Here is an 11,649-nt window from a genome sequence, read left to right as displayed (position 1 = left end):
TCATATTATTTTGAATTAACGGTGCTACCGTTCGAAATTATTAAATTTAAAATTTTCTAACCATATTCGAAATCTTTGTTATTCTTTTTTTCAAGTACCTACATTAAATTTTAGTGCTACCGTCTAGTGTATGTGATCTTAAGTATTAGTAAAATTGTTATTCTAGATTTTGAAAATGGATGAAGCGGGTCCATCCACTGCAACGTGGGAGTACAACGATAATGAACAAAGGATTACCGATGGGGACAAGCGGAAACCTCGAAAACGTAAGACAAAAAGATCATCAAGCTCTGACTCGAGTTCTAGTACCTCATCTAACTCAAGTTCGAACACATCTTCAAATGACGAGCGTTGTATGGGACGACGGAAGAAAAATAAGCGCAGGAAAAAACGCGACAGTAAGTTGAACAAATTAATCGATGATATTTCTACCCTCAAGAATGAGTTATTTCGTAAGCAAACTAGTACTCCAATTAAATCACATAATGATAATTGTAGTTGTTGCGTAGACCCAAACATTAGTGGCATTTTATATGAAAGAGAACCGGAAGCCCATGCTTCAGGCTCCGATCCCATACCTGACTTACCTAAAGAACCAATGTTTTATTTTAATGTTGGAACTAAACTAAAAGAACCCTCTGTACCACATACGTCTAGTACATTTTTAGAACAATTAAAAGAGTTACAACGACTAGGAAATTCAGATTGGAACTGTGTTCGTTATGCAGAAGTTCAAAAACAGTACTTACATAATCCAGGATTCACAAATCTTGAGCCTAATGATGAAATAAAACGTTATGACACTACTAAATTCACAGCGCATATGGAAAAAGCATTTGCAGGTGTTACTTACGCATTGTTGAAACAAAAGAATGTGTTGGAACATGAAATACGAGGATTATTAACATCAATGCAACAACCCGAACAACTCAATGATGTTAATGTTGCGGAAAAATTAAATGAAATCTTCACGAAAGGTGAGTATCAGAAGGTCACTAGTGATATCTTTCAGCTAGTTTGTGGTCACAGAGCGGAACTAATTCAGTACAGAAGAGAATCTGTTATAAACTCAGTGAAAGACCCTTATCACAAACAATTATTACGGAAAATTCCGCCATCATGCTCACACCTATTTGATACAGACAAATTTTCCTCTCTGCTGGAGAAGACTGGCGGTGTAAAAGGAGTCTTTTGGCCCAAAACAAAAGATCGTGTACATTCTGCCCTGCAGAATGATCCTGGCCCATCTCAGCTATCAAATGCCTACGGGCCTACCCCTAAATCATCATACACATCTAGACGTGATGGAAAACCTTGCCAAAGGAAGTATCATAGCCAATACCATGGCCAGGGCCATCAGCCCTTTCGAGGCAACAGGGGCGGACGAGGAGGAAAACGGTACGATGATAATCGAGGACGAAAAGCAGGCTCTCCCTCATCCCACCAGGATAGGAGAGGACATAACAATCGGAAATTGTGACTCTCGAACAACTTTTCGTGCTGGTCAGCTACAAAACTATCACAGCCACTGGAGGATGCTCGGGGCACCGCCCTACATTCTCAAAATCATAAGCGGTTATCGTATTCCGTTCAAAATGAAACCCCCACTGTGTCAGCCGCATCAGCAAAACCAAACAATTTTCTCGCCAGAGATGTCTACAATTATTACGGAAATGTTATCCAAAGGGGTGATTATAGAAGCCAGACGCACTGCAAGCTTCATTTCATCAATATTCCTCCGGCCAAAAAGCGACGGCACGATGAGACCGATATTCAATTTGAAAAAATTAAATGTGTATGTTCACGCAGACAAATTTCGCCTAATAAATACACACAGAGTTCCAGATTTTCTTCAGGCACAAGACTGGATGGCAAAAATCGACCTTCATCAGGCATATTTTCACCTTCCCATTGCACGCAGCCATCAAAGGTACTTACGCCTATTGTTCGACGGAAAACTTTATCAAATGACTTGTCTGCCGTTCGGACTGAACTCTGCACCCAAAGCATTTGCAACGCTAACAAACTGGATAGCTCAACTCATGCGAGAGCGAGGTATTCGCGTACTAGTATATCTGGACGACTTCATCCTAGCTCACCAGAATCGGTATACCCTGCAAGCACATGTTGCGAATGCAGTGGACTTGCTGGTAAATCTAGGCTGGAAGATAAACAGACAAAAATCCGTTTTAGCACCACAGAAGTCCATAGAGTTTTTAGGTGTTGTATGGGACACATGGGAAAATGTCAAATATCTTCCGCAAAGACTAAAACTCAAACTGAACAATCTAATATTAGATGCATTACGAAGTCAAAGTCTAAGTCTAGAACAATTACAGAAAATAATAGGTACGCTAAATTTTGCAAGTTTTGTCGTGCTAAGAGGAAGATTAAATTATCGAGCCCTTCAAGTACATGCAAATGCCCTATTAAAAGCTCCACATCGTACCAAAACTCAATTGGGCCCACAAGCGATAAGCGAATTGCTATGGTGGCAAACAAATCTCGAGACTCCGTCTGTAATCCACAACCCTCTCCCTTCGCATTATCTAACCACAGATGCAAGCGATATCGGATGGGGAGCGAAGTTAGACAACAAAAGCCTACAAGGGACCTGGACAGCTTCAGAGCAAACTCTACACTGCAATCAAAAAGAACTTATTGCTATAATAAAGGTTTTACGCGAACACGGTCATTACCTGAAATCAAAAGCTCTCCTTATTCAATGCGACAACAAGACGACTGTCTCATATCTACGCAACGAGGGAGGAACCAAATCTCGAGCCCTAGGGGATCTTACGAGAGAAGCGTTAGCTCTCCTGGATCGCTACAGGATACACATGACGATATACCACCTTCCAGGCAACTACAACTCGGATGCAGATCACTTATCACGATACAAAGCTCCTCCAGAGTGGCACCTTCTACCCACAGTAACAAAAACCATCTTCATGAAATGGGGCACGCCCGAAATCGATCTGTTTGCCTCTCATCGAGCGCATGTGGTGCCGATTTATTGCTCTCTCGACAGAACAGACCCACGAGCCAAATTTCACGACGCTCTAGGGATGGAATGGGATTTCAGCCTTGCTTGGGTGTTTCCGCCACCTTACCTGATGCCGAAAGTGCTTGCTCACTTAAACAAAGCAAAGGGAATTTACATGATAGTAGCCCCGAGATGGGAGAAAGTATACTGGCGACCAGACCTGAAGAACCGAGCAATAGGACCGCCCTTCACGATCAGACGTCTATCCAATGTACTGATCGACACCTCGACAGGACTCCCTCCAACAAAAGCCTCGGACATGGTGATGGAGGTTTGGAGATGTGGGGGTGGGAATCAAGCTTGAAGGACTGGTCTGATGAACAAAAATCACTCCTTTTAGCGAGTTGGCGTAAATCAACGCTCAATACGTACAAACCTGCCTGGAACAGATGGATAAAGTGGACAACTATCAATAAAATCGATTTACTCAATCCGACTGGCTCACAATTCGCAAGATTCTTGGCAGATTTATATCAAAAAGAAGGACTCTCTTATAACACGATTCTAGTTCACAAGTCTGCTGTCTCAACCTTTTGCGACCCGAATAGTGAAACTAAGATAAGCTCTCATACACTCGTGAGACAAGTTTTGAAGTCTATTCGTATAGACAATCCTATACCTACAAAACTTCCAGTTTGGGATATAGATATATTGATATCATATTTAAACAAACAAGATCCTAACACATCTAATTTTTACGAAGTCTCTCGGCACACTGCGGCTATTTTGCTCTTATGCTCCGGAAGACGTGTTCACGACCTGACGCTGCTTCGAATTTCACCAGAGCACTTCATGCAATCCAATGAATGCATAATCCTGTGGCCCGTCTTTGGTTCCAAAACTGATACTGCTAATTACCGTCAGTCCGGCTGGAAGCTAATTTCTAATAAGGAATGTAAGGCACTAGACCCCGTCTACTGGATAAATCACTTAGTCCTATTGTCGCAACCAAGAAGGAATCTGATAGCGTCAACAGACTTATTTATCAATACGTTTGGAACACCAAAACCGGCTACTCGCTCTATAATAGCTGGTTGGCTCAAAAAGCTACTACATGAAGCTGGCATACAAGCAACACCCGGTAGCTTTAGATCAGCAGTCGCATCAAAAAATTGGATTGAACACTCTAATCTCGATGAAATTCTTGCAAGAGCAAATTGGAAGTCTGCAAATACTTTCAAAAAATTTTACTGTCGTGAAATAATAAGCTCTCACACTACCAGAGTACCAGAATCTCAGAGATCTAATTTGATTATGACAAGTTTTGAGCCCATAAATTAATCAAGAATTTCTTAATTATTGTTGATTGTCTTTCTACTAAAGTTGATATTCTTTAGATTAAAATTGATTACATAAATAAATAAATCTGTTGTCATATATCTTTTATTCACGTTTTATGAAATATTCTCACTTTAAATTAAATATACAATTATTTCAGTAGATACTTACTTTATATCATCACATTGGCGTCACCACCACCAGGCGATAACAAACACGTCTCTCATGTTTAATTAGGTTTTGAATAACGGTCAAGTTTGTTTAATAGCAACATTTTACCTGTAAAATAAAATGTATATTAAACATACTTACCTTATTCAAAACCTAATTACTTAAACCCTGCCTGGTGGCAAAACATGAGCAGCCCAATGATTCTAAATCGTTCCTGAAACTCAAAACTGCCTTTGGTGGTGGTCGTCGGGGGGAGTGAGTGCAACAGAAACAGTGGTTGTCCCGCTTCCGCACGGCTAAAACTAGTAGGAAGTCAAGACTGCTACTCTCATGTTTAATTAGGTTTTGAATAAGGTAAGTATGTTTAATATACATTTTATTTTACAGGTAAAATGTTGCTATTTCTAATATAATCCTGAATAACACCAAAGTGTTTGTTCATTATGTATTCATTTCTACGTAAAATACAATACTGTGCCTCTATGACACTAGTCTGGTTTTTTTAACAGTATTTGTAAATGACTTTCGTTGATTTTATTTTTTCTAAATGTCTTTCTCGTATTGTTCAAAGAACCTGTCATCGAGAACGCCAAATAAGCTGTTTGCTAAATAACCAATTCCGTTAACCAAACCTTTTTTCAGCCTACAATTTTTATTATGAATCATAAGAATATCGTTGTAGTGATTTATATATCGTATCGTATATGACTGACATACTTATTAACGCACTCTAGGCCTGGCCAATAAGGAGGACATATTGTAAAATACAACTAGTTTCCGTTCGCGAATGAGGCTCTATTTTATAACGCTAACTACAATAAGTAATAATAAACGCTAATATATACCTATTAATATAATAAACAAGAAAAAATGTAAGATGCGTGTATAGAAGATAAAGTAAAAAGAAATTGCATTAAAAATGTTACTATAAAATTACAAAAACGATTCCGTGAGGCAGTGCACACTACGTTGCGTTTTCATTAATACGGCGGTGACGTCACGAGCTGTAGTTTAGTCGTCAGGGGATAACGTCATCGCTTTTGTTTCCTCTTTTACCGGTAGAGGGACAAGCTTAATAATTGGCCTTTTTATGACGCCGTTCTTAGTTTTTACCGATACCACCCGAACGTACCCGTCTTTGCCGGGATGAGTTTCTACAATTCTCCCCAGAGCCCACTTACCAGGAGGCAAGTTTTCTTCTTTAATAACGACAATGTCATCTAGTTCTAGATTTTTGGTAGTTTTACGCCACTTCGAACGAGACTGCAACTCCTGTAAGTATTCGGCAGACCACCTTCTCCAGAACTGCTTATTCATGGATTGTATCATCTTCCATCTGGTAGTTAAACTAATATGTTCAGGGTCTGTCTGTGGTCGAGAGAGTAAAGAGCCTCCGACCAAGAAATGCCCAGGGGTCAGATATACATCTTCTGGGTTTTCTGTTAAACCAACCAGCGGCCGAGAGTTAAGACAAGCTTCTATCTGATGTAGGACGGTGATGAACTCCTCGTAGGTGAGTTTTTGTTCCCCAACCACTCTTTTCAGGTGATACTTCATGCGTTTAACGGCTCCTTCCCACAAACCTCCGGCTTCTGGATTACCTGGTGCGTTAAATACCCACTCAATGTTGTAATTATATATGTTACGAAAGAAATCCTGGTTTATAGTTTTTATAATCTGCTCGTACTCTCTTTTGAGCAGCCTGTTAGCGCCCACAAAGTTAGTTCCGTTATCGCTGTAAACTCGGCGAGGGCACCCGCGTCGAGCACAGAACCTTCTAAACGCAGCTAAAAATCCCGGAGTACTGAGATCTGATACCAGTTCTAAATGAACTGCCTTGGTAGAGAAACATACGAAAACTGCTACGTAGCCCTTTGAGGTTTTAACCCCGCGTCCTTTGTTTATTTTTATGTCAAAATGACCCGTAAAGTCTACACCTGTATGTGTGAAGGGACGTGATGGGGTAACCCTGGGTTGTGGAAGATCAGCCATCAATTGTTGTGACTTCTGTTCACTAAAGCGCCTGCATTTGACGCATTTTCGCAACTCCCTTTTAACGGTGCGTAGTCCACTTATGATCCAATATTTCTCCCTGATAAAAGAAAGTGTTAGTCGAGGACCACCGTGAAGCGTCAATGTGTGTGCTTCAGATATAATCAGATTTGTTAGACGACTGTGACTCGGAAGTATGATTGGATGTTTTGCTGATGAACTTAAAAGTGAGTTATTTAGCCTTCCTCGAACTCGCATAAGTTTATCGTTTTTGTCTATATAGGGACATAGGCTTGATAATTTACTGTTTCGGCTAATGTTTTTATTATTAATTAAACGTTGATAATCCTCTTCAAATTCATATTTTTGTATCGTCCTTATAATTACGTCATACGAACGTTGCATTTCTGAGGAAGTTAGATAGCTAAGTCGCGGTACGCTTTGTTTATTTCTTAATGACACTATGTAACGTGATAGCCATCCCAGGTTAACAACCGCGCGCCTCAGCGAACTGCATTCGTTTATTAATTGAAATATAAATGCATTGTTCTCGTTTAAGGCTGCGTACACACTGAATTTGGTTAGATTTTCTTTAACTTCAATATCGGGGGAAGAGTAGTATTCGCTTTTTATTTTTTTAGAATCGTACTCTCGAAGCCATTCTGGGCCCTCCCACCACAGGGAATGACCTTTTAGTTGTGCTGCGGTCATCCCTCTCGTCGCACAATCTGCTGAATTTTGTTTGGATTCTACATGATGCCAACATGCGGATGGAATAACGTCAGTGATCCGTTTGATCCTTGTAGCTACGAATTGCTTCCACCGGTTGGTATCTCCGTAGATCCAGCCAAGAACAATCATACTGTCTGTAAAAGCATGTAGTTTATTTATCTTATTATTTAGCGCTTGCCTAACCTTTGTTATAAGGCGTGATAGTAATAAAGCGCTACAAAGTTCGAGTTTCGGTAGTGTTAATTTATTTTTTATCGGTGCTAACTTTGTTTTTGCGGTGAGTAACATTGTTGTGTACTCATCCTTAGCATTTCTAGTGCTTACAAAAATTGCACAAGCATACGCTTTTTCTGAGCTGTCACAGAAAGCATATAGGTTAATTTTATCACTTTCTCCAAAATATCTCGGTATTTCAAAAATTTCAATATTTTGGAGATCTTGCTTTAGTTGTTGCCACTCCTCTACTAAGTGATGCGGTAACCTTTGATCCCAGGTCATGCAATCATCGGACCAGGTCTTCTGAAATAAAAGTTTAGCCCTGATGGTCAGTGGAGCGAGCCACCCTACGGGGTCAAAAACTTTTGAAATATGTGATAGTAACTGTCGCTTCGTAATATGTGTATCATCATTAATGTCGTAAAATATATTTTTAAATGAGAATGTATCATATTTTGGATTCCATCGTAACCCCAGTGTTTTTCTGGACTCCGCACATCGGAAGTCTAAGGAGGAGTCTACGTCCTCCGGTGATAAATTTTGAATAAGAGCAGGGTCGTTACTACTCCACTTACGTATTTTCATGCCGGCTCTCATCAATATATTGATCAGCTGTTGTTGAAGTTCCTTAGCCTTTTCGAGACTGCTACACCCTTCTAGAAGATCGTCCATATAAAACGAATTCTTTAAGGCGGCAGCGGCTATGGGATATATTTGCGCATCATCGTCTGCGAGCTGCCTTAATGTGCGCATAGCGAGGTATGGGGCGGCCTTTGTACCGTACGTGATAGTAGTAAGCTGATACTCTCTCAATGGGTCTCCTCGGGATTCCCTCCACACAACACGCTGTAGATGCTGAGCTGACTCATTTACAAGAATCTGACGAAACATCTTTTCGATATCCGCAGTAATTACGTATTTATGTTGACGCCAAATTAAAATAAGGCTATGCAGATCCTTTTGTAAATTTGGTCCCCGCTCCATTAAGTCGTTTAGGCTGTTACCTGATGACGTTTTTGATGAAGCGTTAAAAACTGTTCGTAATTTAGTGGTAGTTGAGTCAGCTTTTATAACTCCGTGGTGGGGAAGGTAACATGACAGTCCTTGTTGACTGTTATCGACAGGTTTCATATGACCGAGGCTCAAATACTCATTCATAAATTGTTTATAACTTTGAGAAAATTGCTCATTACTAGCTAATTTCTTTTCTAAATTAATGAATTGTGCGATGGCCTTGTTTTTTGATTTACCTAAGTTTTGTTCAAAATTTGGCTTCATAGGAAGCGCTACTTCGTACCTACCGCTCTCTAAGCGTTTAGTGGTATTTTTATAAAGCTGTTCGCAATATTTTTCACTTTCCTTCATGTCAGCGACACACTCGTTTATTTCCTCAAATTCCCAATAATTCGATATCTCTGATAAATTATTAATAACTACACTACAATTGAATGTTTTCACATTTCCTGATAATATCCAACCCAATCTTGTTTGTTGGGCAATGGGTGCTTTGCCGGGGCCCTTAACTAACCCACTCATTATTATATCGGAATAAACACTAGCATCTAATAATAAATCTATGGGTTTTGATATGTTGTAATGCGGGTCAGCCAACTGTATATGCTGGAGATGTTCCCAGGTTTGCTTAGCAAAGGAGACGTTGGGTAAGTTATTTATGACATGATTTATGACTAAGGCTTGTGTTTCAAAAACATAATCGTCGTATATAGACTGACAAGAGAGATTAAGTACTCCTTTACTTTGTTTTGAACCATAACCTATACCAGAAATAGATGCATTGTAACGAGATCTCGGTAGGCCTAGCCACTGCGCAGCATTTTCAGAGATAAGCGAGATTTGAGAGCCCTGGTCGAGTAGAGCCCTCAGGGTAATGTATGAACCATCCGCTGCCTTAACTTTTACTAATAATGTCGTAAGAAGAATTTCTTCGTCGTCCTTGGAAACATAGTTAACGTTATGATGTCCGTCTGCAACGGGTGTCAGCAATTTGTTCGGCGCGGGGGCACTCGGGGACGCATGCATCAAGTTACTAGCGGCAGCGGTAAGAGAGAGGGGCGCGGAATATGACGCAAATGAATCGTGTAAAATGGAATTATGTTTACCGTAACATATTTTACACAATTTATTAGAATTGCATGCGTTGCCATCATGACTGAACAAACAATTTGCGCAGATATCCAATTTCTTTACCGTTTTCAGTTTCGCATCCGGTCCTAATTGCGCAAATTTATTACATTTAAACAAATTATGTTTTTGCTTACAAAATGGACAATTCCAAATACGTGTTGTATTGGTCTGGAATTTTCCATTGCGATTTGATGAACGAAATTGATTAATATTACTCGATTCATTTGCAGATGATTGATTTTTATTCAAATTAGATTTATAAACATAAGTTAAATCTTTTTTGCTAATCTCTTCGAGGGCTGTAAATTTTCCCTCTAAAAAGTTCATAAGCTCGCTAAGCAAAGGCAAGTCACGTGGTGACTTACGGGCTTCTTTATAATCATTATAGGAAACAGGATCTAATTTTTTACATATTAAATGAACTAATATCGGATCCCATGAAGAAATGTTGACCCCTAAATTTTGTATAGCATGAATGCATTCCATGCTAGTGTCATAGAGACGCTTAATTTCGTAAGCTGTTTGCTTTTGAACTGTAGGTTGATTCAAAAAGGTCTCTAAATTTTTTGTAAATAACAGTTGGGTGTTATTGTACCTACGGGTTAACAGATCCCACGCAGTATCATAATTATCAGCAGAAATATTAAGATGCTGTATTAGCCTCTCCGCTTCCCCCTTCAACTTGCCCTTTAAATGTTGCATTTTTTGACACTTAGTTAAAAAGTTATTGTTGTGAATTGTTTCGTTAAATAAATCAAAGAAAGTAGGCCACTGAATATATTTGCCTGTAAAAACCGGAATATCTATTTTAGGGGTGGATTGTTGAAGATGGGAAGTGGCTGACAATTTTTGATAAATTGACCTTCTCATATTTTTGTATATTGTTTCATTATAACTAAATTCATTTTCATATTGCGTGTTGGAACCCTGACTTATATGATCGATTTTAAGGTGCAATTTATCGACGGTATCCCAACGCGTCTGCAGATTACGAAGCTCCTCTTCCAGCTCCCACTTATCTATAATAGTATTTAAATTTACAGCTTGTATTTGTCTCGACAAGGCTCTAAAATTTGTTCGTTGTTGTGACAATAATTCTTCAAGTTCTGACTGCAACACGGGTGCGGGAGCGAACTGTTGGTGAGCGTCGCGCGGCGCCGGCGCGCGCAGCGGGCTGGGCGTCCCGGCGCGACCGGTTGCGTCGCCCCCAGTGCTGACTGATGGTATGGCCTTCAGTTCGGCGTCCTGGCTACATATGACCGGCTTGTGCTGCAGAGATGGAACGGCCTGATGTGACGCTATCATAAAGCGAACCTTGGCGTAATATTCTTTCGCTCGGTCGTACTGTTCCTCCGCGAAGTATGGCGAGTCGTCCCTAAAAGCCTCTAGCTTGTTGTCATTGGAATTAAATTCCGAACACAGTTTGTCGATGGAATCGAGCTTGGCGTCTAAATATTGACGCGTTTTGCGGCTACTAGGATCTTTCTTGAAATTACGCTCTATTTGCTTAACGGCGTCGAGAATTTCAGCCTGACGCTGGAGTAGCGTATCCATGTTATCAGAAAAAAAAGGAAAGATCTTACTTGAGTTGTTGTTAGGTAGCGCCTTACGGTCACGTCCCTGATGTCCTCTGGGCGTGCGAAGGGGTCACACCAAAAGTACTCTTGATCACAGTTTAAATGTCTCACTTTACTAGCACTAAAAAAGGTCCAGGTTAATATTCTGTTCACTGAACACCGAGCCACGTGTCGCAAGGGAGTGACTGTTTACCACGTGATGTGTTTAAAGTTCAATAAAAATGTGCTGTTTGCACAGATGTGACTGTTATCACACAAAATTAAACTTTACTGAAATTATCAATTTCTCGAAGGACCAAAAAATTATTGTACGGAACTGTTTGTACACATACAATAATATAGGAGGAGTTAAGGTGCGAAATAACTTTACTCCACGAGTGCTGTTTTTACACTGGTTTATTCATATTAATACACGTTAATACACAATGTATATGAAACGCTTAGTAGACAAAGAACATAAAAATATATATATATTGAAATAAATTGAATGGA

At 39.9% G+C, this 11,649-nt stretch overlaps 2 protein-coding genes across 2 annotated transcripts; one reads left to right on the top strand and one right to left on the bottom strand.

Moving 5' to 3' along the window:
* Positions 1-175: 175 nt before the first annotated feature.
* Positions 176-4,327, top strand: LOC123654740. Its single transcript, XM_045590624.1, has 3 exons — positions 176-977; positions 1,300-3,005; positions 3,086-4,327. The coding sequence occupies exons 1-3, from the start codon at positions 176-178 to the stop codon at positions 4,325-4,327; spliced, it is 3,750 nt and encodes a 1,249-aa protein (XP_045446580.1).
* A 1,179-nt stretch (positions 4,328-5,506) lies between these two features.
* On the bottom strand, positions 5,507-11,134 carry LOC123654739. Its single transcript, XM_045590623.1, has one exon. It carries the CDS (start codon positions 11,132-11,134, stop codon positions 5,507-5,509), a length of 5,628 nt encoding a protein of 1,875 aa, XP_045446579.1.
* Between the last annotated feature and the right edge of the window lie 515 nt (positions 11,135-11,649).

Source organism: Melitaea cinxia, chromosome 6 (assembly GCF_905220565.1).
Source record: "Melitaea cinxia chromosome 6, ilMelCinx1.1, whole genome shotgun sequence".
In the NCBI taxonomy this organism is placed as follows: Eukaryota; Metazoa; Arthropoda; class Insecta; order Lepidoptera; family Nymphalidae; genus Melitaea; species Melitaea cinxia.
This window is presented reverse-complemented; position numbering and strand designations above follow the sequence as displayed.

Excerpts from the sequence above, each read along its gene's own strand:
- LOC123654739 (XM_045590623.1), bottom strand. The coding sequence starts at position 11,134 with ATGGATACGCTACTCCAGCGTCAGGCTGAAATTCTCGACGCCGTTAAG.
- LOC123654740 (XM_045590624.1), top strand. The coding sequence starts at position 176 with ATGGATGAAGCGGGTCCATCCACTGCAACGTGGGAGTACAACGATAAT. Across the intron at positions 978-1,299 it reads AAATGAAATCTTCACGAAAG|ACGTGATGGAAAACCTTGCC; the intron begins GTGAGTATCAGA and ends ATACACATCTAG. Across the intron at positions 3,006-3,085 it reads CCTCTCATCGAGCGCATGTG|CCTTGCTTGGGTGTTTCCGC; the intron begins GTGCCGATTTAT and ends ATGGGATTTCAG.